The sequence below is a fragment of the Caretta caretta genome, chromosome 4 (genome assembly GCF_965140235.1).
Source record: "Caretta caretta isolate rCarCar2 chromosome 4, rCarCar1.hap1, whole genome shotgun sequence".
Lineage (NCBI taxonomy): Eukaryota > Metazoa > Chordata > Testudines > Cheloniidae > Caretta > Caretta caretta.
In genome coordinates, this window is record NC_134209.1 from 104,342,328 (window position 1) to 104,365,808 (window position 23,481).

Consider the following 23,481-nt stretch of genomic DNA (forward strand, 5'->3'; position numbering starts at 1 on the left):
CTACTTTCTGCCATCACCTGCCTGTCCAGCTACTTATCTTCAAGTCTTTGAATTTTTCACTTGATATACTGCATCTGTCTGAAGTGTATTGTAAAAATTCTTATCCTTTCAAGAAGATATAGTTCTCAAAATACAGTAACACCACCCTACAGAAGGAGACAAGAATGAAGAACCCACTACTAGCCAATATTGAAATAAGCAGTAGCAAGGAGATTGAACTACACTTCAATATATTTTCCATCTTTTGAGTAATATTTAACTTAGATTATCAAGATTAAAATGGGTCACTCTAATGAAGCAGGGCAACTTTTAAAAAAAATTAAATAAAATAACCCTCTGTTGACCTGGAAGCTGGTGCAACTACACTGATTTCAAAGCGGTTTCAAATTTAAGCTCTATCGTGTAAAGCTCTGTACTGTGCAAAACTAATCTAGAGTGGAGCTTCTGAACATGAACACAATGCAAATAAATAATAAAGTACACCAACACTTGCTGTAACATAATTTATTTTTTATTTAGACTTTTCCTGCAAATATTTACCCATCTCATTAAAGTCAGGGGGACTAGTCACTGTATAAAGTGAAGCCAATGTGTAAATCTTTGCAGGAGTGAGCCTTCATCTCCAATCTGTTTAATCACTCATAGCCCACCCTACTTGTTTAAAAAAAAAAAAAAAGCAACCCCCCCCCCCGCCTTATATTTTCCTTGTGCTGTATTCAACACATTGAATATCCCTAGTCACTTTCATACACCTGCATCCTGGAATACTTTAATACTTTCCATCCCAAAGCTCTTCACTGATTCATATTTGTAAAGGCCCACAATATTCCAGCCAGGTAAATAATATGATCCCCCTTCATTAAAGGAGGTGGAGAGGTGTTGGGGAAAGGGAAGCAAAGAGAGGGCGATGTCGAGATGCCAGCACTCCCCTTTCTTCAGCAACTTGGCCAGGCCTCTTCCTCTAAATCATACAGCTCGAATCAATAGCAGCAGCAGGAGAGATGAAGAGAGACGTTTGCAGATGAGATCAAAGGCGATGGAGCCTCCTGGGCGGGGGATCACTCACTCGGTGGTGGGAGGGGGGGCAGCCTGAGCGGGGACAGTCCCGCATCTTCCAAACTCCTGCAGGAAGTGCCGTGCCAGCCACATCCCCATCACGCAGCCGGACCTGCCCTGAGTCGCGCCCCCAGAGGCGGGGCGGATGAGGAACTGCAGGTGCCCGCATTGTGGGGCGGCAGCAGCCAGCAGCGCAACCCCCGCCCCGGCCGGCTGCAGGGACTGAGCGCGCAGGGCAGAGCCAGAGCGGCGGCAACCCGCGCGCTCCGCCGCCGCTGCGGCCCGGCTTTCCCCATCCCCATAGCAACCGCCCGGGCAACAGGCGCTCGAGCTCCGCGCTCCTCGGCTAGCACGGCGGGCCGGGGGAGGGGGGAGCAGCCTCGTCGCCGCAAGGGGCCTGCAAAGGGCGCGCGCGGGGGGCTGGATGCAGCGACCAGGGGCGGCAGGTGGGCGCAGGGGGAGCCACACAGGGCGCAGCCGGAGGCGGCTCGCTGCGCTAGCCGGGCGCTGAAAGCAACTGGCTTCCTTGCGCTCTGCCTTTGGGGGAGCACATTCAGCCCCCGCGCCGCGGGTGGGCACGAGCTGGCACTCTGCCCCCGGGAGCGCTGCCCTCGGCAACGGACAGCCCCATGCCGCCCCCGTCCCGTTTTGCTTTAAATCCTTATCATCAAGCAGTTGCAACTTCCTCCCTCTACAGCGGTGCCGAGCTCTGCGAGGAGCTCCTAGCTCCCCCCGTCCCCGGCTCTCAATCAAGCAGCGCCGAAGGGACCCTTCTCCTCGTGCGAGGCCCTCTGTGGGTGGCTTCTTTTTATTTCGCCTCCCGTTTAAAAAGACGCCAACCTGTCTGCCGAGCATGTTTCCCTTCTAGTAAGGAAGCTCCACCTCTGCGAGGACTTGATTCGTCCAGCACTTTTTAAGATAATTTATGGAGCAACCTGAGGAGCTTATTGGCCAAGTTGCATGGTCCTTTTAGAGTCGGATCCTACCTGGCTGGGGGGTTCTCTCCCTCTCGCTCCAATGCGCTGGGGGGATGCCGAAATTGCAGAGTAACTACTAGAGAGTGACTTGTAAGAAAACCAGAGAAGAGAGACTTAAAGCCAATGGATTCATGGAGGCGTCCCTCCTTCCCGTGGCCTCTGTGCAGTCCCCGCAGCAGGATGAGGCTTCTGCTCCTGCTGTTGACCGTGCGATTGGGGAACTGGTAAGTACAAGTGACAAGGGGACCTGAAGTGGCTCTGTTTAGCAGCCTCTCTCCCTCCTTTATTGATCGCTTTGGGTTGGGGACGTTGCATAGTAGCAGCCCATTGTAAGTCTGTCCAACTCCCCTCCGCCCCCATCACCCAACTCCTCCTTTACGTTTGTTGTCGGATCACTTTCTGCTTGGACTTGCATCACTTTCACCTGCCCGAGAGCACTGTGTTCTCTAGGAAGGGGAGTGCCCTATTGTTGTTACAAACCTTAACCTAAATTGTAGCTCTTTTGCAAATGACTCTCTGCAACCACCTCTAGTGAATCCGACATTGATAAAGTAAAACTTTACTTGATATGTTTGTCATTTGAGTAAGAAGCGTTTGTGGAGCCCCTGCTTCAGTTTAGCTGCAGTAAGTGATCTTCAACTTACCCTTCCTTTAAAAAAATGCATTTTTCTTACCACCCGATATTCACTGTATGGGGGCTGTGGAAGTCAGTACAGTTGGGAATTTATCAGAGCTTGTACATATTTGCCAGCATCGGTTTCCCAAGAGGACCTTAATACTCAACAATAAAAATTGTTCCATGCAGGCTGCAAGTTATCAGAGTTTCATCTTAGGCAATTAGTTTTATGCATTTTTTTATTTGGTTTAGTTTATAAAAAATAAATCTTCATCATCTGACAAGTGGCAGGTTGCTGTTCCTGTACCTGAAAAGTACTCTGATGTAAATGAATAATACAAATAATTTGGCAAATAACTTAGTTTGATCATTTATTTGCAAAAGAAATAAACCAATATATTTGTACAAAAAATTGTCAACTGCATATTGTATTTTAGTTTTCCACCAAACTCTGGTACTATCTGCATGGCTTTAGGACATAGGTCCTGATCCTGCACAATTGAAGTCAATGGGAGTTTTGCCTTTGTCTGTAATGGGATCAGGATCAGGTCCATTGTGCACATGTGGAACAGCTGGGTAGGTTCTGAGGTGCTGTTGAAGTTGTGAAGCTGAAAATGCAAGCTTTAACAGGAATTTACAAGACTGATCATACAGGCTCTGAAGAAGACATTATTTTCTACCTTGTCAATATGCCATTTATAAATGTCCATGAAAGATGTAACAATGATTTTGTTTTCTTTTTATCTTTCAACTCCTTTAATAATTCAGAGGTAACATTTTTTATTCCTTACTTTATGCATTAATAAAAATATTAAGTAGCTATAATAGTACAATAGAATATTGCCCTGTGTGCCTATCTTTAACTATATGCATCAAATGATCATTCATAGATATAGCAGATGTGCAGTATCTAGGATGGTAAGAAATCCATTAAAAGTTAGACCCCCCGACGCTGAACATTTTAGTCTGTATGAAGATCTTTAGCTTATCTCTCATCTTCAGAGGACTGCTGTGTGATCCCAGTTAGAAACACCACTGATTACCCTTTTCTTAGGCATGTATTAGTGTCCGTTTCTTTTAAAATTCTTGTCAGATTAAGGTAACATTTTTCAAAGGCTTTGATGGAAATGATACCAGCACAGCTGTGCATCTGCAGAATGTTTTTTAATGAACACGTTACGCCTCAGGTGTGAAGGAAATTACCAAGTGGTTTGAGAGAAAAGAATACATATGCTCATTTTATCTGTTCAAAGACTAAGTTTCAAAGACAGGAAGAGCCATCTTAAAAATAGTTGCAGATGTTATTTCATTTTTCACTTATTAAAAATAAAGTATGATAGGTTTAGAGGACTAGGTATGGATTTTTAATCATATATGTAATTAGCAATAGATTTATAAATAAGTTCATGAAGAAGCCTCCAATAAGAGGAAGAAATGCACTTGGATGAATTATTTTATTCTGGGCTGCACCATCTCTTCCCAGATAAAATGGAACCTTCAATATAAATATGTATGATATCAGCTGTTTTCAGGCTTGCTTTTCATTCAGAGACTAATTGGTAACATTTGTTGTTGAGAGCTTTTTCAAGTGACCACAAATGGATGTTTTCCAGAGACTGAATCTCTGATGTGTAGTTTGTTACAGCTCACTGTTGTTCTACAGGGAGCTTTGTGGGACTTTCCAGAACCCCTTCTTAACATTCTGCCACTCAGTTGAAAGAAAGTTGGGAGGAAATTTTCTGCTTCTCTGCATTCTGTTCTAATCTCTGTCAGAAATGGCTTTTCCTTTAAGTAAAAAACATTCTAAAATGCAACATTTGCCTCCTGAATAGACCACAATGCCCCAAACTGCAGATACTTTCCAAAAATTGCTCAGGATGGGAGATCCCCAAACTCCGATACAAGGTCCCCACCTCTCACACCACTCAGACTTCAAAGGACCTAAATTGGACATTCTCTGTTATATGTGTATGCTCGTATGTGTAAACACCCACAACCCCCACTCTTAATAAAGGCTGCTCTAAGTAACATACTTAATGCAAACCTAAAAGCAAGGAAATGAAGAGTTGAGTACCAGTAGAACATACCTTTTAATCTAGACAACCACCTAGAGATGCACATGCATCACAACCTTAACTCTGCCTACAGATACCAACCTTCCAACATCCGATCCCCAAATCTTACGCAACTCCAGCCACTGTGTTTAACTGCAGCATATGTATACCCAAACAGACCATACCTCCCTCCCCTACTGTCCTTTCTGCACAGTTCTCTGAAATTACACATGCTCAGGTTTGAAGAAAGGGGTGTTGAATGGTTGATACCTTTACTGGGGTGAAGATAAGGTTGTGGTGCTTTTTCTATGCTGTATGGTGGTTGTGCTGGAACAATGTACAGTAGAACCTCAGGGTTACAAGCACCAGAGAGTTATGAACTAACCAGTCAATCACACACCTCATTTGGAACCAGAAATACACAATTAAGCAGCAGAAATGCCCCCCCCCCAAAAGAAGGAAATACAGTACTGTAAATGTAAGCTATTAAAAAAGTAAGGGAAATCAGCATTTTTCTTCTGCATAGTAAAGTTTCAAAGATGTATTAAGTCGGTGCTCAGTTGTAAACTTCTGAAACAGCCATAACGTTTTTTTCAGAGTTACAAACATTTCAGAGTTATGAACAATCTCTGCCAAGGTGTTTGTAACTCTGAGGCTCTACTGTAGTTACCTATCAGTCACTTACTTTTAAATGCTTGTGTTTTGTAATAAGATCAAAATTATTATGCTGTCTAAATATAAAAACACAGTAATTATAAACTAATGCATATCACCATGACACAAAAACCTTGACTATAACCCAATAAAACTAATTTTCTTTTATTAGTAATCTCTAAATACACACACAATATAAAACCCTTATGGAAAAGAAACATAAGTTTTTACTACACGTAAGCAATATATGTTGATCAGCCTCCAATGCACATAGTTAGTGTGGCAGAGCTCCGACCTTGTCCCCATGGGTCCCGCACTTCTAGGCGGTTTATGCTAGCCTCAGTGGCTCACCGTGACCTTCCACATAGCCCTTCTCTCTCTCGGGCCAGGGTTACAGTCTACTGAGCCCTTTTCGTCATAAGCCAGCAAGGAGGTTGGTGAGAGAAGTCCCACAGTCTCTGTTGTCCCTAGGGGCTTATTTCAGAACAGTTTAGACTCCTGTCCTGACAGGGGCCTGTCTTCCCCTCCCAGGAGGTGTTTCTGAAGTGGCAGGTTGGGGGGAACTCAGGCCCACCCTCAACCCCAGGTTCCGGTTCAGGGACCCTAATGGTGACAGCTGTTGGTTGCTGACCATTCACTGCCAGAGTTTCTACATTTCCCTGAGCCAGTTCCCCACAGCTCTCCCGCTTCTCTCTTCTTCACCCATACCTTAGGGCTCCCTTACTGATGGCTTGAGGGTGCCTTCATTAACCAGCCCTTCAGCCACACTTCCTCTCCCCTGGCTCTCCTCAGCCTGACTGGAGTGAGCCCTTTTATAGTATCAGAGGGGCCTTAATTAGAGTCAGGTGTTCACATTACCTTAATAGCCTCACCTGACTCTTTGCAGGTTAATTGGAGTCGGGTGTTCTCATTAGCCTGGAGCAGTCCCTGCTCAAGTCACTCAGGGAACAGAAATCTGTTCATCCAGTGGCCAGTATATTTGCCTCTATCAGACTCCTGTACCCCACGTGCCCCCCCGCCCCACCATTGTCCCGGTGGAGGCCCATTGGGCGCGCCACTCCCGGTTGGACCGTATCTATTTGTCACGCTTCCATCTCTCACAGGCCCACTCCTCCAGCATCCGGCCGGCCCCGTTTTCCGATCATCACCTGGCCACCGTGACGGTCTCTCTCTGTGCGGAGAGGCCAGGGCCGGCCTGTTGGCATTTTAATAACAGCTTGCTGGAGGACGTGGGCTTCGTGGCGTCCTTCCGGGAGTTCTGGTTGGCCTGGCGAGGGCAGCGGCATGCCTTTCCCTCGGCGCGGCGGTGGTGGGACCTAGGGAAGGTGCGCGCCCGGCTCTTCTGCCGCGACTACACCCGGGGCGCCAGCCGACGGAGGGATGCGGCGATGGGGCAGCTGGAACGGGAGGTCTTCGAGCTGGAGAGGCGTCTGGCCGCCAGCCCTGAGGATCCATCCCTCTGCGGAGCGTGCCGGGAGAAGCGGGAGGAGCTCCGGGCCCTCGAGGACCATCGGGCCCGGGGCGCTTTTGTTCGATCCCGCATCCGCCTCCTTCGGGAGATGGATCGCGGCTCCCGCTTCTTCTACGCCCTGGAGAAAAAGAGGGGGGCCAAGAAGCACATCACTTGCCTCCTCGCAGAGGACGGCACCCCCCTCACGGATCCGGTGGAGATGTGCGGGAGGGCCAGGGCCTTCTACGCAGACCTTTTCTCCCCGGGTCCGACCGATCCTAACGCTTGCAGAGTGCTCTGGGACGAATTCCCGACGGTCAGCGCGGGCGACCGAGACCGGCTAGAGCTGCCTCTCACTCTGGACGAGTTCTCGGAAGCCCTCCGCCGCATGCCCACCAATAAATCTCCGGGCATGGGCGGGCTGACCGTGGAGTTCTACCGCATATTCTGGGACGTCCTCGGCCCAGACTTAGTTACTGTCTGGGCCGAGTCTTTGCAGGGCGGGGTCCTCCCTCTTTCGTGCAGGCGAGCCGTGCTCGCCTTATTGCCAAAGAAGGGGGACCTCCGCGATTTACGGAATTGGCGTCCCGTCTCGCTCCTCAGCACGGACTATAAGGTCGTAGCGAAAGCCATCTCGCTGCGGCTGGGGTCCGTGCTGGCGGACGTGATCCACCCAGACCAGACCTACACCGTCCCGGGCCGCACCATCTTCGACAACCTATATCTGGTCCGGGACCTTTTGGAACTCGGGTGTAGGGACGGTCTGTCGTTCGCCCTCCTGTCCCTGGATCAGGAGAAGGCGTTCGACAGGGTGGATCACGGGTATCTCCTGGGCACTCTGCGAGCGTTCGGCTTGGGTCCCCAGTTTGTGGGCTTTCTCCAGGTGCTGTACGCCTCCGCGGAGTGTCTGGTCAGGCTCAACTGGACCCTGACCGAACCGGTCAGCTTCGGGCGGGGAGTACGGCAGGGGTGCCCCCCCTCGGGCCAGCTGTACGCTCTGGCGATCGAGCCCTTCCTCTGTCTCCTCCGCAGGAGGTTGACGGGGTTGGCGCTACGGGAGCCGGAGCTGCGGCTGGTCCTGTCGGCATACGCCGACGATGTACTCCTCGTGGTCCAGGACCCGGGCGACTTGGCACGGGTGGAGGCTTGCCAGGCTGTGTACTCGGCAGCCTCCTCTGCCCGGGTCAACTGGGTCAAGAGCTCTGGCTTGGTGGTAGAGGACTGGCGGCAGGCGAGCTCCCTCCCACCCGCGCTTCAAGCCATCCGGTGGAGCGCGGGTCCGCTGCTCTATCTCGGCGTTTACCTTTCTGCCACGCATCCGTCTCCGCCGGAGAACTGGCACGGTTTAGAGGGCAGGGTGGTAGAGCGGCTCCGGAGATGGCCAGGACTGCTCCGGTGTCTGTCCTTTCGAGGGCGGGCACTGGTGCTCAACCAACTGGTCCTGTCCATGCTCTGGTACCGGCTCAACACCCTGGTTCCGGCCCCGGATTTCCTGGCCAACCTCCAGAAATTGATTCTGGAGTTCTTCTGGTCAGGACTGCACTGGGTCTCTGCAGGGGTTCTCCATCTGCCCCTGGAGGAGGGAGGGCAGGGCCTGAAGTGTCTTCGCACTCAGGTCCATGTCTTCCGCCTCCGGGCCCTGCAGAGGCTCCTTTATGGTGCAGGTAGTCCGGCGTGGAGCGCATTAGCGCACGCCTTCCTGCGCCGCCTCCGAGGGCTCCGATATGACCGGCAGCTCCTTTATCTCCACCCGAGGGGTCTTCCGCGAGACCTCTCCGGGCTGCCGGTCTTCTACCAGGACCTCCTCCGGACCTGGAAACTGTTCGCAGCGACCAGGTCCGTGGCGGCCTCCGTGGGGGCAGACCTCCTCGCGGAGCCCCTGCTACACAACCCCCAGCTCCGTGTGCAGGCGGCGGAGTCCCCCTCGGTGCGCCAGAGGTTGGTCCTGGCAGAAGTCACCAGAGTCGGAGACCTCCTGACTACGACCGGGGTGACTGGCTGGATCCCCTGACGCTCGCTCAGCGCATGGGGCTCTCCAGACCTCGTACTGCCCTGCGCGTACTTCAGGAGGTGAGGGCCGCTTTGCCGCCCGCTGCTCGGGTTTACCTCAACCGGGTCCTGCGAGAGGGCGCGCCCCGCCCACCCTCCACCCCAGGCCCTCCGGACCTTTTCATCGGGCCCCTGCCCCGTGGACCCGCCCGACCCCCCCGCCCCTTTACCGTGAGCCGGCTGCGCGAGCTGCAGCCGGTCCGGTTTCAGACCGCACCAAAACAACATCTCTACACGCTCGTGCTCCACACCCTTCATGTCCTCACCCTCGCGTCCCGCCCTGACACAAAGTGGCGGGACCTCCTGCCACCTCTAGAGGGTGAGGAGCCCCGGTGGGCCAGCCTCTATTCCATCTTAGTGCCGAGGCCCGCCGGGGATATCAGTTGGCGGCTCCTTCACGGGGCCGTGAGCAAGGGCGTGTATTTGGCGCGGTTCACCCCGATTCTGGACACCTGCCCCTTTTGCGGCGTGAGGGAAACCCTGGCGCACGTCTATCTGGAGTGCGCCAGGTTGCAGCCCCTATTCCGGCTCCTCACCAATCTTTTGTTACGGTTTTGGTTGCACTTTTCTCCTCACCTTCTCATCTACGCACTCCCTGTCCATGGCCCCACTAAGTCGCGGGACCTCCTGGTCAACCTCCTCCTGGCCCTGGCTAAAGCGGCCATCTATAAAACCAGGGTGAGGAGGTTGGCCGATGGAGTCTCCAGCGACTGCGGGGCCTATTTCCGATCCTCTATCCGTTCACGCCTCCGAGCGGAGTTCCTCTGGGCGGCGTCCACCGACTCCCTTGACGCCTTTGAGGAGTGGTGGGCGCTGTCCGGGGTTCTCTGCTCGGTGTCCCCGTCCGGTTCCCTTCGTTTGACCCTTTGACCGCACTCCCGTCCCTGTTTTTCATTAGTTGTCCCCCGTAATTAGTTGGCTCTCCAGGCCCTGTGGATCTCCCCCTTAGGCTGGGGGGGGGGCTCCTTTCGTAGTGGACGAGCTCCGCCCGCCCACTTCCTGGATCCCAATAGACCAGACTCCTGTACCCCACGTGCCCCCCCGCCCCATCCTGGACTGACCCCCTGTAACAGCCCCCAGCTTTGTCCCTGGCTCCCTGCCCCATTTTTCCCCTTGCAGCCTTTTTGCCCTTCCCCTTACCCCAGCACCTTGCTGGCTTCAGTTTGTTTGCCTGCCCCGCCCTTCTCCCTCTGCAGCCCTTGCTTGTTTGCCCCGCCCTTGCCTCTGAAGTCAGCCCCTAGGTTCCCTGTCCTGCCTCCAGCCTGGTTCTCCCCCCTCCCCATGTGATACCTCTGCCCTGATTGGCCCCTTATTCAGTGCGCCCATGCCCCCTCCCATGCGCTTGTGCCCTTCCCCTGTTTGAGTTTGCCCCGATCTCACTGCACTCCCCAAATGTTGTTATGACCCCCCTCCCCTAGTGCAGCTAGAGGAGCCAGTTTTCTACTCCGAGTCGGTGACTGTCCCCCACAAGCCCTCAAAAGCCCCCCGTCCAGCCCATCCCCTTTGGTGCCCTCCTCCCCTGCCTGCAGCCTAGCGGGGAGGAGTGGTTGACCTGCCTCCCCTTTCCCCTCCTCTTTCTGGTGTCCTTCCCTCCCTCCCTGATCATTATGACGGGGGATACGACGGGTGGGGCCCCTCCAGTAGCCCTAGATATCCCTCCCCCGCCTGCCTCTCCGTCACCGCCCCGAGCCTCTACCTCAGCCGCCGCTGCCAAACCACCTGTCACCGCCCCCGCTGGGGCGCCGGCAGCGGCGTGCACCGGGGCGACCTCCATTGCTGCCACGTCCCTCCCCCCTTAGATTCTGGGGGAGCCCCCCCCAGCCAGCGGGAAGCGCCAGGGTAGGAAGAAGGGGAAGGGCCCTGCTAAAAAGTCCAGGCCCTCCATGGCAGGGACTGCCCTCACTGCCGCCGCCCCGTCATCGGCCGCGGCCTCCCACCCCGCTGCCCCTTCCACCAGCTCTGTGGGTGTCCCTCCCCCGGCCCCCAGGGCGTACGCCCAGGTGGCGGCAGCCCCCCCGCCTGCTGCTACGTCATCTCTCCCGTCCGCCGCCTCCGCTACCAGCTATAGCGGCCGGGGCTCCTTTCCCACCATGACCAGAAAGCACGGCGTCCGTTGCCTCCTGGTGCCTGCCTCGCCCCACGTGGAGACGTACGTGCCGGTGTTGGCGAGGGCGGTGGGGCCCACGGCCATTGTGGCGGCCTCCAAAATGTACGGGAAGGTAGTCTTCTTCCTGGCATCGGAGGCCGCCGCCCAGGAGGCGGCGGAGAAGGGCCTGGCGGTGGGGGGCGTGTTCGTCCCCCTCGAGCCGCTGGATGACCTGGGCGTCCGCCTGGTCCTGACTTCCGTCCCTCCCTTCCTTCCCAATGCCACCCTGTTACCTGCCCTCTCTACCCTGGGGAAGCCCATCTCTGTTTTGAGCCCTCTCTCCTTGGGCTGCAAGGACCCCGCCCTCCGTCACGTCCTTTCGTTCCGCCGGCAAGTGCAGCTGCAACTGCTGCCGGCGGCGCGTGACGGAGAGGCGCTTGAGGGGTCCTTTTTGATCCCCTACCAGGGGGCCCACTACCACGTGCATTATTCCACGGGGGAGGCCCGGTGCTACCTCTGCCGGGCGATGGGGCATGTCCAGAGGGACGGCCCCTTGGCCCGGCAAGGAGAGGCATCCGGGACCCCCGAGCCCCGGCAGGGCGCTGGCCCCGTCATCGCTGGCGCCCCTGGCTGCCCGGTGCCCGAAGACGCCCCTCCTCCCACTCAGTCCATCACTGCTCCTGCTCGGGCCCGAGGGGCGCTCCCCGCAGCACGCCCAGATGAGCGGGAGAGCCCCGCCTCTGCTGCCTGCAATTCGGCGGGACCCCCAGAGGAGGGTGCGGCAGGGATGCTGCCAAGCGTGGGAGAGGGCCCGCCCCAGGGGGACTCTTCCCTCCCTTATTCCGCCCCACCGCTGCCTCCCACGGTCCCTGAGCCATCATCCTTGCCCCCTGACCCGACCCCTGGTAGCCAGCCCCCCGATGAGGCCATGGAGGGCTGGGCCCTAGTCCAGGGGAAGCGGGGCAAGCGGAAGGCTCGAGATCCGCCCCCTTCCATCGATGCGGAAGCCCCCCGGAAGACCAGAAAGGGGGGCGCCGCTGCCGAGCCCTCTGTCTTGCCCGCGGGTGCACACCATCCCCCAGTGCCGGCTGGGGACAACGTGGCAGCACGGGAGGGCAGTGCCGTCCCTCCCCTCGAGTCCCTTCCTTCGAAGGACCCCGACGGAGCCCCACCTGCCCCCTTACCACCCACAACCCCGGTGAGCCTCGGGGCGAGTGTCGCTCCGGGCACTAGCGGGGAGACCTCCGGGGTGGCGGACGGAGAGCTCCCCTCCATATACGAGGAGATCGAGGCCCTGGGTCTGACCCCAGTCACCCAGGGGGAGGATGACCCACTGCTAGCGGGCCTCGATCTGAGCGACCTCACCCCGGCCCCGCCTGTCCCGTACCCCCTTCCCCTACCCGTCACCTTTGCTCCCGCCTCCGAGGAGCAAAGGTGACGGGTAGGGGAAGGGGGTACGGGACAGGCGGGGCCGGGGTGAGGTCGCTCAGATCGAGGCCCGCTAGCAGTGGGTCGTCCTCCCCCTGGGTGACTGGGGTCAGACCCAGGGCCTCGATCTCCTCGTATAAGGTTGACGCCTTTGAGGAGCAGTGGGCGCTGTCCGGGGTTCTCTGCTCGGTGTCCCCGTCCGGTTCCCTTTGTTTGACCCTTTGACTGCACTCCCGTCCCCGTTTTTCATTAGTTGTCCCCCGTAATTATTTGGCTTCCCAGGTCCTGTGGATCTCCCCCTTAGGCTGGGGGGGGATCCTTTAGCAGTGGGTGAGCTTCGGCCGCCCACTTCCTGGATCCCAATAAGACTACCCCATCCCCATCTGGCTCCCTTCGTTTGACCCTTTGACCGCACTCCCGTCCCTGTTCTTCATTAGTTGTCCCCCATAATTATTTGGCTTCCCAGGTCCTGTAGACCCCCCCTTAGGCTGGGGGGGATCCTTTAGCAGTGGGTGAGCTTCGCCCGCCCACTTCCTGGATCCCAATAAGACTACCCCATCCCCATCTGGTTCCCTTCATTTGACCCTTTGACCGCACTCCTGGCCCTGTTGTTCATTAGTTGTCACCCGTAATTATTTGGTTTTCCAGGTCCTGTGGACTCCCCCCCCTTAGGCTGGGGGGGGGGCTTTGCCCGCCCACTTCCTGGATTCCAATACGACTACTCTATTGAGCCCAACTGGCCTAGAGGGAGGAGAGAGACTGCTGCTAGGCCTTGGGCTTTTGCTGCTACTGCAGCTTCTCCCCTGGCTGGGCCAGACACCATACCCCGACCCCCACTTCTCTGCTACCTGGTTGCTGGCTAGCCGCTGGACCACCACCCCCACCCTTGGTTGCTGCTACTCCAGCCCCTTGGTGGGTGGGGGGTGGCTGCTGGCCCGCTCCCCAGAGGAGGGGAATGAGGGACTCCAGGCCTGGCCGTTGCTGCTGTGGACCGTACTACCACCACCACCACCTGTGAGGGATCATTTCTGTCTGCCTGTCCACTGGACTGTGGCCTGGAGCTGCTGCATTTGCTGCGTGGAGCTGCTGGAGCCCGGAGGAGGAGAAGAAGAGACCATCTGCTGCTGGGGGAGTGCACAGGGACTCTAAGGACCGCTGTGGAGGGGGCTTTTAAGACCGAGTAACTTTTGAACTGTGCTCTTGTGGTGGGAGTTTTGACTGTGTTTGTGGGGACACAGGGGGTGTGGCTTGGAGCCTGCCCCCTAGTCCATCCTCCGACCCTGGGGAAGCCCTCCCAGCCGGCAGGAAGGACCAGGGTAAAAAGAAGGGTAAGGGCCCTGCAAAAAAGTCTAAGCCCTCCATGGCAGGGGCTGCCCCCACTGCCGTGGCCCCACCACTGGCTGCGGCATCCCTCCCCGCTGTTCCCTCCACCAGCTCTGTGGGTGCCCCGGCCCCCAGGGTGTACGCCCAGGTGGCGGCAGCCCCCCCCACCTGCCGCTACATGATCTTTCCCACCCACCGCCTCCGCTACCACCAATAGCGGCCGGGGCCCCTTCCCGACCTTGACCAGGAAGCACGGTGTCCGTTGCCTTCTGGTGCCCGCCTCGCCCCACGTGGAGACCTACGTGCAGGCATTGGTGAGAGTGGTGGGGCCCACGACCATTGTGGCAGCCTCCAAAATGTACGGAAAGGTCTTCTTCTTTTTAGCATCGGAGGCTGCCGCCCAGGAGGCAGTGGAGAAGGGCTTGGTGGTGGGGGGCGTGTTTGTCCCCCTAAAGCTGCTAGAGGACTTGGGCGCCTGCCTGGTCCTGACCTCTGTCCCTCCCTTTTTTCCCAGTGCCGCCCTGTTACCTGCCCTCTCTACCCTGGGGAAACCCATCTCCGTTGTCAGCCCTCTCCCACTGGGCTGCAAAGACCCCTCCCTCCATCACGTCCTCTCGTTCTGCTGGCAGGGGCAGCTTCAACTGCCGCCGGCAATGTGTGACGGAGAGGTGCTCGAGGAGTCATTCTTGGTCCCCTACCAGGGGGCCCCTTACCGGGTGCACTATTCCACAGGGGAGGCCCGGTGCTACCTCTGCCGGGCGATGGGGCACTTCCGGAGGGACTGCCCCTTGGTCCGGCAAGGAGGGGCATCCGGGACCCCCGAGCTCCGGCGGGGCGCTGACCCTGTCATTGCCGGCACCCCTGGCTGCCCGGCACCTGAAGCTGCCCCTCCTCCTCAGTCCACCACTGCTCCAGCTCGGGCCCAAGGGAGAGCTCCGCCTTAGCTGCCTGCAATCCAGCGGGGCCCCTAGAGGAGGGTGCGGCAAGGATACCGCTGAGCATGGGAAAGGGCCCGCCCCAGGGGGAATCTTCCCTCCCTCATGCCGTCCCACCGCTGCCTCCCATGGTCCCTGAGCCATTGTCCCTGCCCCCGACCCGACCCCTGTTAGTTGGCCCCCCGATGATGCCATGGAGGGCTGGGCCCTAGTCCAGGGGACGCGGGGCAAATGGAGGGCTCGAGCTCTGCTCCTTTCCATCGATGCGGAAGCCCCCCGAAAGACCAGAAAGGGGGGCACCGATGCCGAGCCCTCTGCCTTGCCTGCAGGCGCGTACCATCCCCCGGTACCGGCTGGGGAAGACGTGGCAGCACGGGAGGGCAGTACCATCCCTCCATTGGAGTCCCTTCCCTCCAAGGCCCCCGATGGAGCCCCTCCTACCCCGTTACCATCCGGAGCCCCTGTGAGCCCCGGGGCGAGCGTCGCTTCGGGCACTGGCGGGGAGACCTCCGGGGTGGTGGAAGGAGAGCTCCCTTCCATCTACGAGGAGATCGGGGCCCTGGGTTTGACCCTGGTCACCCAGGGGGAGGACGACCCTCTGCCAGCGGGCCTCGTTCTGAGTGACCTCACCCCGGCCCCGCCTTCTCCATGCTCCCTCCCCAGCCGCTGCTTCTGCTCCTGCCTCCGAGGGTTCCCTGGGCTCCTCCATCTGCCTGGCCGCAGGTGGCACCCTGCTGTTGGCCGCCGAGCCCACCGAGGCGACCACCGGTGCTATGCGGCTGGGACCCGAGCACTATGGGCTGTCCCTCGTGGGCATGGGGCAATCGACCTCCTTCCCGGGCAGTTCTGCAGAAAAGGACCTAGGGGTTACAGTGGACGAGAAGCTGGATATGAGTCAACACTGTGCCCTTGTTGCCAAGAAGGCCAATGGCATTTTGGGATGTATACGTAGGGGTATTGCCAGCAGATCGAGGGACGTGATCGTTCCCCTCTATTCAACATTGGTGAGGCCTCATCTGGAGTACTGTGTCCAGTTTTGGGCCCCACACTACAAGAAGGATGTGGAAAAATTGGAAAACGTCCAGCGGAGGGCAACAAAAATGATTAGGGGACTGGAACACATGACTTATGAGGAGAGGCTGAGGGAACTGGGATTGTTTAGTCTGCGGAAGAGAAGAATGAGGGGGGATTTGATAGCTGCTTTCAACTAGCTGAAAGGGGGTTCCAAAGAGGATGGCTCTAGACTGTTCTCAGTGGTAGCTGATGACAGAACAAGGAGTAATGGTCTCAAGTTGCAGGGGGGGAGGTTTAGGTTGGATATTAGGAAAAACTTTTTCACTAGGAGGGTGGTGAAACACTGGAATGCGTTCCCTAGGGAGGTGGTGGAATCTCCTTCCTCAGATATTTTAAAGGTCAGGCTTGACAAAGCCTTGGCTGGGGTGATTTAGTTGGGGATTGGTCCTGCTTTGAGCAGGGGGTTGGACTAGATGACCTCCTGAGGTCCCTTCCAACCCAGATATTCTATGAAGTGTCTCTGCACTCAGGTCCATGTCTTCCGCCTCCAGGCCCTGCAGAGGCTCCTTTATGGTGCAGGTAGTCCGGCGTGGAGCGTAATGGCACGCGCTTTCCTGTGCCGATTCCGAGGGCTCCGATATGACCGGCAGCTCCTTTACCTCCATCCGAGAGGTCTTCTGTGAGACCTCTCCGGGCTGCCGGTCTTCTACCAGGACCTCCTCCGGACCTGGAAACTGTTCACAACAACCAGGTCCGTGGCAGCCTCTGTGGGGGAAGATCTCCTTGCGGAGCCCCTGCTACACAACCCCCAGCTCCGTGTGCAGGCGGCGGAGTCCCCCTCGGTGCGCCAGAGGTTGGTCCTGGCAGAAGTCACCAGAGTCAGAGACCTCCTGGACTACGAGCGGGGAGACTCGCTGAATCCCCTGACGCTCGTTCAGCGCATGGGGTTCTCCAGACCTCATACTGCCCTGCGCGTACTTCAGGAGGTGAGGGCCGCTTTGCTGCCTGCTGCTCGGGTCTACCTCGACCGGGTCCTAAGGGAGGGCGTGCCCCGCCCATCTTCCACGCCAGGCCCTCCGGACCTTTTCATTGGGCCCCTGCCCCGTGGACCCGACCAACCCCCCCGCCCCTTCACTGTGAGCCGGCTACACGAGCTGCAGCCAGTCCGTTTCCAGACTGCACCAAGGAAACATCTATACACGCTCGTACTCCACACCCTTCACGTCCTCACCCTCACGTCCCGCTCCGACACAAAGTGGCGGGACCTCCTGCCACCTCTAGAGGGTGAGGAGCCCCGGTGGGCCAGCCTATATTCCACCTTGGTCCCAAGGCCCGCCGGCGATATCAGTTGGCGGCTCCTTCACGGGGCCGTGAGCACGGGCGTGTATTTGGCGCAGTTCACCCCAATCCCGGACACCTGCCCCTTTTGTGGCGTGAGGGAAACCCTGGCGCACGTCTATCTGGAGTGTGCCAGGTTGCAGCCCCTATTCCAGCTCCTCACCAATATTTTGTTAAGGTTTTGGTTGCACTTTTCTCCTCACCTTCTTATCTATGCACTCCCTGTCCGTGGCCCCACTAAGTCGCGGGACCTCCTGGTCAACTTCCTCCTGACCCTGGCTAAAGTGGCCATCTATAAAACCAGGGTGAGGAGGTTGGCCGATGGAGTCTCCTGCGACTGCGGGGCCTATTTCCGATCCTCTATCCGTTCACGCCTCCGGGCAGAGTTCCTCTGGGTGGCGTCCACTGACTCCCTTGATGCCTTTGAGGAGCGGTGGGCGCTGTCCGGTGTTCTCTGCTCGGTGTCCCCGTCCGGCTCCCTTCGTTTGACTCTTTGACCGCACTACCGTCCCTGTTGTTCATTAGTTGTCCCCCGTAATTATTTGGCTTCCCAGGTCCTGTGGATCTCCCCCTTAGGCTGGAGGGGGGATCCTTTAGCACTTCCTGGATCCCAATAGGACTACTTTGTTGTAACCAACTGGTCTGGGTCTATCACAATAGACAACTGAAACATAAATCAGTAATGATACTCTCCTACCAATATACCTTCTTCTCAAGAAATAGCAATTATACTTTATCAAAAATGTAATTTAGTTGATAAATATATTTAACTAATAAAACTTTTCCTTCTTGATGTATCCTTTATGGAAAATATTTATATACTGAATTACAGATAGCAACAATTTCCCTTTTTTCTCACAACAGTCCAACAAAAGTGTTCAGTCTGATAATGATAAAATGATGATATGATAATAATAAAATATGCATTTCTTAATAATTTATAAGAATAATGTATTTGTATTGACAATAAAATATTTATGATGTTCGTAACAGTTAATTTCCATTTATGTGCTTGGTATATGATGTGATGAGAAACGACACTGTTGTCCATTAGCAACTGTAACTTTTTTTTTTTAAGTGAAGGTTGTTTTATTAACATTTAACCTCATTTTAACATTTTCTTGATTTAATATACAGTGTATCTGGTCATAGTTAAGAACTGAGAAGAAACTGTTCTTAAAATAATCGTAGTTTTCTTACAAGTGACTTAAAAGGAAACTTTCAAACTTTGGCAAACTAGATGAAAGAGGTTATTAAAACTTTGCTAGTCACTTTTAATATAAGGGTCTTGTGACATATACCTGTATTTGAATAAGAGGTTCTATCCATTCAGGCAGAAATCCTGCAAAAAGAACCATCCAGGCAGACCCCCATTGTCTTTAGTCAGTCTCCATAGGGATACAGGGGTCTATCTCCGCAGTGTATCTTGCAGAATTGGCACCCCAGTTTCTGCTTGAACCCACAATGAAGTTATAATTTCTTGTGTATAACAGAATATCTGGTTTCTGTGAATTCAAGAAACTAAACTATAGGAAATGCTATTCAAACCTGAAGAGTTGGGGTACCTTGACACTGCACTACCATCTGGGTGACCAGTCACGAGGACTCAACAGCATTATGTACAGATGTATTATCTCAGCACAAACTTGGCAAAGCAATGTCAATTTAACTTAAATCACATCTAACTCCTCCCCGTTTCTGTAGCATCACCTACAAAAATCATTGTTTGTTTCTTTTAATTACAAAGTATAAACAACCATCTTGACTTTAGCAAAGCTTTTGATACGTTCTCCCACAGTATTCTTGCCAGCAAGTTAAAGAAGTATAGATTGGATGAATGGACTATAAGGTGTATAGAAAGCTGGCTAGATTGTCAGGCTCAACAGGTAATGATCAGTGGCTCGATGTCTAGTTGGCAGCCACTATCAAGGGGCTCGGTCCTGGGGCTGGTTTTGTTCAACATCTGTATTAATGATGATGGGATGAATTGCACCCTCAGTAAGTTCGCAGATGACACTAAGCTGGGGGAGAAGTAGATATGCTGGAGGGTAGGGATAGGGTCCAGAGTGACCTAGATAAATTGGAGGATTGGGCCAAAAGAAAAGTGCATAGTTCTGCACTTAGGAAGGAAGAATCCCATGCACCACTACAGGCTGGGGATCGACTGGCTAATCAGTGTTCTGCAGAAAAGGACCTGGCGATTATAGAGGACGAGAAGCTGAATGTGAGTCAGCAGTGTACCCTTGTTGCCAAGAAGGCCAATGGCATATTGGGCAGAAGATCAAGGGAAGTGATTATTCCCCTCTATTTGGCACTGGTGAGGCCACACCTGGAGTATTATGTCAACTTTTGGTCCCTCCACTACAAAAGGGATGTGTAGAAATTGGAGAGTCCAGCGGAGGGCAATGAAAATGATTAGGGGGCTGGGACACATGACTTACAAGGAGAGGCTGAGGGAGCTGGGGTTATTTAGCCTGCAGAAGAGAAGAGTGAGGGGGGATTTGATAGCAGCCTTCAACTACCTGAAGGGGGGTTCCAAAGAGGATGGAGCTTGGCTGTTCTCACTGGTGGCATATGACAGAACAAGAAGCAATGATCTCAAGTTGCAGTGGGAGAGGTCTAGGTTGGATATTAGGAAATGCTATGTCACTAGGAGGGTGGTGAAGCACTGGAATGTGTTACCTAGGAAGGTGGTGGAATCTCCATCCTTTGAGGTGTTTAAGGTCTGGCTTGACAAAGCCTGAGGTCTCTTCCAACCCTAATATTCTATGATTCTATGATCTAACTGCACTTAAGCCATTGACTTGTGAGTATGCCTTAACAGAATAACCATGTTGTCATGTCAGTTCCCAGTGGCAGAGAGGAGTGGTGATAATAAATAGCGATGTTTATAATGCTGAAGGGAAGCTTCCAGTGTAGGATGGTGTAGAGGAGACACAGAAACTTAGTTTTATTTAACATTAATGACCATAGGAAGGAGTAAACAATGCATTGCGTCAGTCAGAAGATAAAACTAAAGTATTGGTCCTGCAAAGTTTTACGCACATGAGTACTTTTATGCATGTAAGTAGTTCCAATGAATTCAATTAATCTACTTGCCTGTGCAAAGTTAGATTTGTGTAAGTGCTTGAAGGACCAGGGACTAAATTGATAGTAGCTGTGAGGACACTGAAATAATACTAAAGGACCTTGGGAGACTAGAAGTGTTGTCAGGAAATAGCAAGATGAAATTTAAATGGCAAAAATGACAGGTAATATATCTAAAAGGAGAGGGGAAGCATATCTAGCACTGTATTTTGGATTCCTCACATCAGTGTAATGGCAGAGATGAATTCAAGTATTTTTTAAAATTCAAGAGGTTCTTTAAAATATGTTTTATTCATAGATTTCTAAAGTAAGAAAGCTCCATTATGATCATGTACTTTGACATCTTAGATAACATGGGCCACATAATTTCACCCAATAGTTTCTGTATCAAGCCCATGACTTCTGTTTGAGCTGTAGCATATCAGAAATATATCCAGTCTTCAGTTAAAGACTGTAAAGTATAGCAAATCTACTGTGTCCCTAAGTAAGTTGTTCCAAGGTTAATTACTTTATTTTGCTGTATTTCTAGTTTGACCGTGTCTAGCTTCAGCTTCCAGCCATTGGATCTTTTTATGCTTTTTATTCTAGATTAAAGAACTATATGTTACAGCCGGTCCCAGTCCTCATCTCTGGATGGTCTCCAGTTTGTTCTGAGTAGACCTGACCACTGGATCCCACATGCTTCTCACCTTCCCGTCCCCCGACTCTGGGTAGTGACTATTCATTGTTTCTAACTCTGGGTCTCAGACACAGTGTCAGGTGTAGACTCCACATCTGACACACTTCCCTGGGATATGGTCAGGGGCTCCAGAGCCCATCTGCCTTAAACCTTAAAGGCAAAGTTTCAACCCACCTGAGCCCTTAGTTGCTCATATACACTCTCTCAGATCCACCTCACTGCAGGCACTCCCAAGTTCTTAATTAACTACTTCAGGAACAACATGGCAGGCAAGCAAGGAATACAGGTTAAGCAAAGGAATTTCTTAACCACCTTTACTTTTATTCTCAAGAAAGTACTAGAGAGTTACAGATTTATGCAAAATAACATACTGAAACACAGCCTCGTTAGTGTCACATCACTTCCGAGAGTCTGAGGTCTGGTCAGCATTTCAGGCAAGGCACTGTCCTTCTTGCCTTCTCCCTCTCTACAGCCAGATCTTCTGGCATAAGAACGTGTATGGCCCCTCTTGCTCAAAAAGCCCCCTCCTTAAGTACAGTCTGCTCCTTTTTGCCCATGTGCTTCATCTGGGAAATTCCAACCTCTTCTTCCAGTCTTGTTTCTGTGTAGAGAGTCCATTTGCCCATGATGATGGGCCAGTACTTGAAAGACCATCAAAGTTGGTGGTCCTAGATTGCTCTATGATGGTTTCTCAGCCATAGACATTCAACTAGGTGTCACACCCCAAATAATAAATGGATGTTATAATCTAAAATAGAAGGATACACTACAAAATAAAGGTCACAGTGAAGGTTACAAACCAAGGTGGAGGTTGCAATACAAAACGGAGTTCACAATTTGATACAAACACATCCCACTTTGTCACACTGTGTACTGTTTGAAATCTTTTCCAATAATCGGTAGTTGTAAACTATGATGATGTAACTCCTTACTTTTTTTGGATAAACTAAATAAACTGAGCTTCTTAAGTATCTCACTATAAGGCATACTTTCCAGACGCCAAATCATTCTCATAGCTCTTTTCTGGACCCTTTCCAATTTGTCAACATCCTTCTTGAAGTGGGCACACTAGAACTGGACATATAGAAGTAAAACCACCTCCCTATTCTCACTTGGTATTTCTCTGATCATGTATCCAATGCTTTCATTCACCCTTTTAGCTACAGCATTGCCTTGGGAGCTCATGTCCAGTGGTTATCTACCATGACCCCTTAAGTAATTTTCAGTGTTGTTTTCTTGTGTGCCCTACATTCTTTGTTCTTAGATGTATGATGTTGCATTTGGCTATATTAAAATGCATGTTGCTGAAATGGCCTCACTTTACCAAGTGATCCGGGCTAATCACTAATAACTCATCTGCCCCTATCCGTATTTGCCAGTCCACCAATTTTTGTGTCATATGCAAATTTTACAAGCAATGATTTTATATTCTTTTTCAAATCACTGATAAGGCTATTGAACAGCATTGGGCCAAGAACAGATCCTTAGTGGTCCTCACTAGAACCACTCTCATTGGATGAAGATTCTCCATTAACAAGTACTTTTATCTTGCTTATATGAAATCCCCAGAAGATGTGATCCTGTTCTGGACAACATAAATTTCAGATACACAAGGATTTACTATACTTCCAACTTCATGTCTTCAGCATTCATGGAATATTATTTCCTTTCTCTATACCTTTTTCCCCTTCACAATTGTAATTACTTAGACTATGTAATTACCTAGGGCTATCCTTTTATCTTGGGTCCTCTGATGATTCTCCACTTATTTATCCCTGTTTGGCTTGGGTGGGTAGTTCCATACAGAGTGTAGAGTTTATTTACATTTAATTACTCAATTAATTGCAGGATCTGCCCAAAAAACAGAAAAATTAATTACTGCAAAAATCAGAAGGACCTTTCAACCTGACTCATGTGTAGTTGATATCAGAAACTTCAGAAGGCTATCAAAGCATTAGAAGACTTGCCAATCCATATTTCTCTGTTTTTCTTATATTCACTTGAAATAAGTTTTCCTAAGCAGGATTTGAGAGGGCACACTCCTCATTGTCAATTAAATACTTTTGATGACTACTTTATTCATCATGCTAGGATAGATATTTTTTTTCTGTTTGCATGATATATATTGAACGCTGACTTCAGAAGGTACTTTGTGGAAAAAGTTGAGATGATTTTTACTACAAGAGGATTTTGCAATTGAAAATCCCAATCACATTTACACTATCCAGCTGTTCTTTGGCACAGTCAGAATAAGAATTCTACTGATGTTCAGATATTAAAACTATCTGAATAGGAAAAAAGGAAGAGCTTCCTTGTTGAAAATAATGAGCACTCTCAAGTACCTTGCTAAACAAAGACTTGCTTTAAGGGCCATGGTAATGAGACAGGCAACTTCAGTGAGTTTCTCACAGTGGGTGCAGATGTGTGCCTAGAATGCAAAAGTGGATGTCACAATTATCAAGCTGCACAAGTTTTGACATCCAAAATAAACTACTTGAAACATCTTCAACAAGATTACAGTGGAGGGAATTGACATGTGAATATGGAATAGAGTGAGAAACCATTGCTGCTGTCATCTGTGATGGAACAAAAGATATGTGTGGTCTTCAGTAAGATAGCATTTGCACAGTCTTTCCCAATGAAACTTTTTCCAGGAAGATTTTTTTTTAAACCAAGCCGCAGAAACCATATGAGAAGATATTTCTTACATTTTTGGATGTCTTCTTGGAACTCTG

General features: G+C 52.4%; 1 protein-coding gene across 4 annotated transcripts in view; it reads left to right on the top strand.

Annotated features, from left to right (window-relative positions):
• The first annotated feature begins 1,116 nt into the window (after positions 1 to 1,116).
• The window catches only part of GABRG1 (gamma-aminobutyric acid type A receptor subunit gamma1), an 83,387-nt gene continuing 61,022 nt past the window's right edge, over positions 1,117 to 23,481 (top strand). For 2 of the 4 annotated variants that reach the window (XM_048848418.2, XM_048848421.2), the window contains exon 1: positions 1,117 to 2,257. In XM_048848418.2, the coding sequence (XP_048704375.2) occupies positions 2,157 to 2,257 (101 nt within the window). In that variant the 5' untranslated portion in view covers positions 1,117 to 2,156. The remainder of the gene's footprint in view (positions 2,258 to 23,481) is intronic. The other 2 variants (XM_048848417.2, XM_048848419.2) reach the window with 1 other exon arrangement.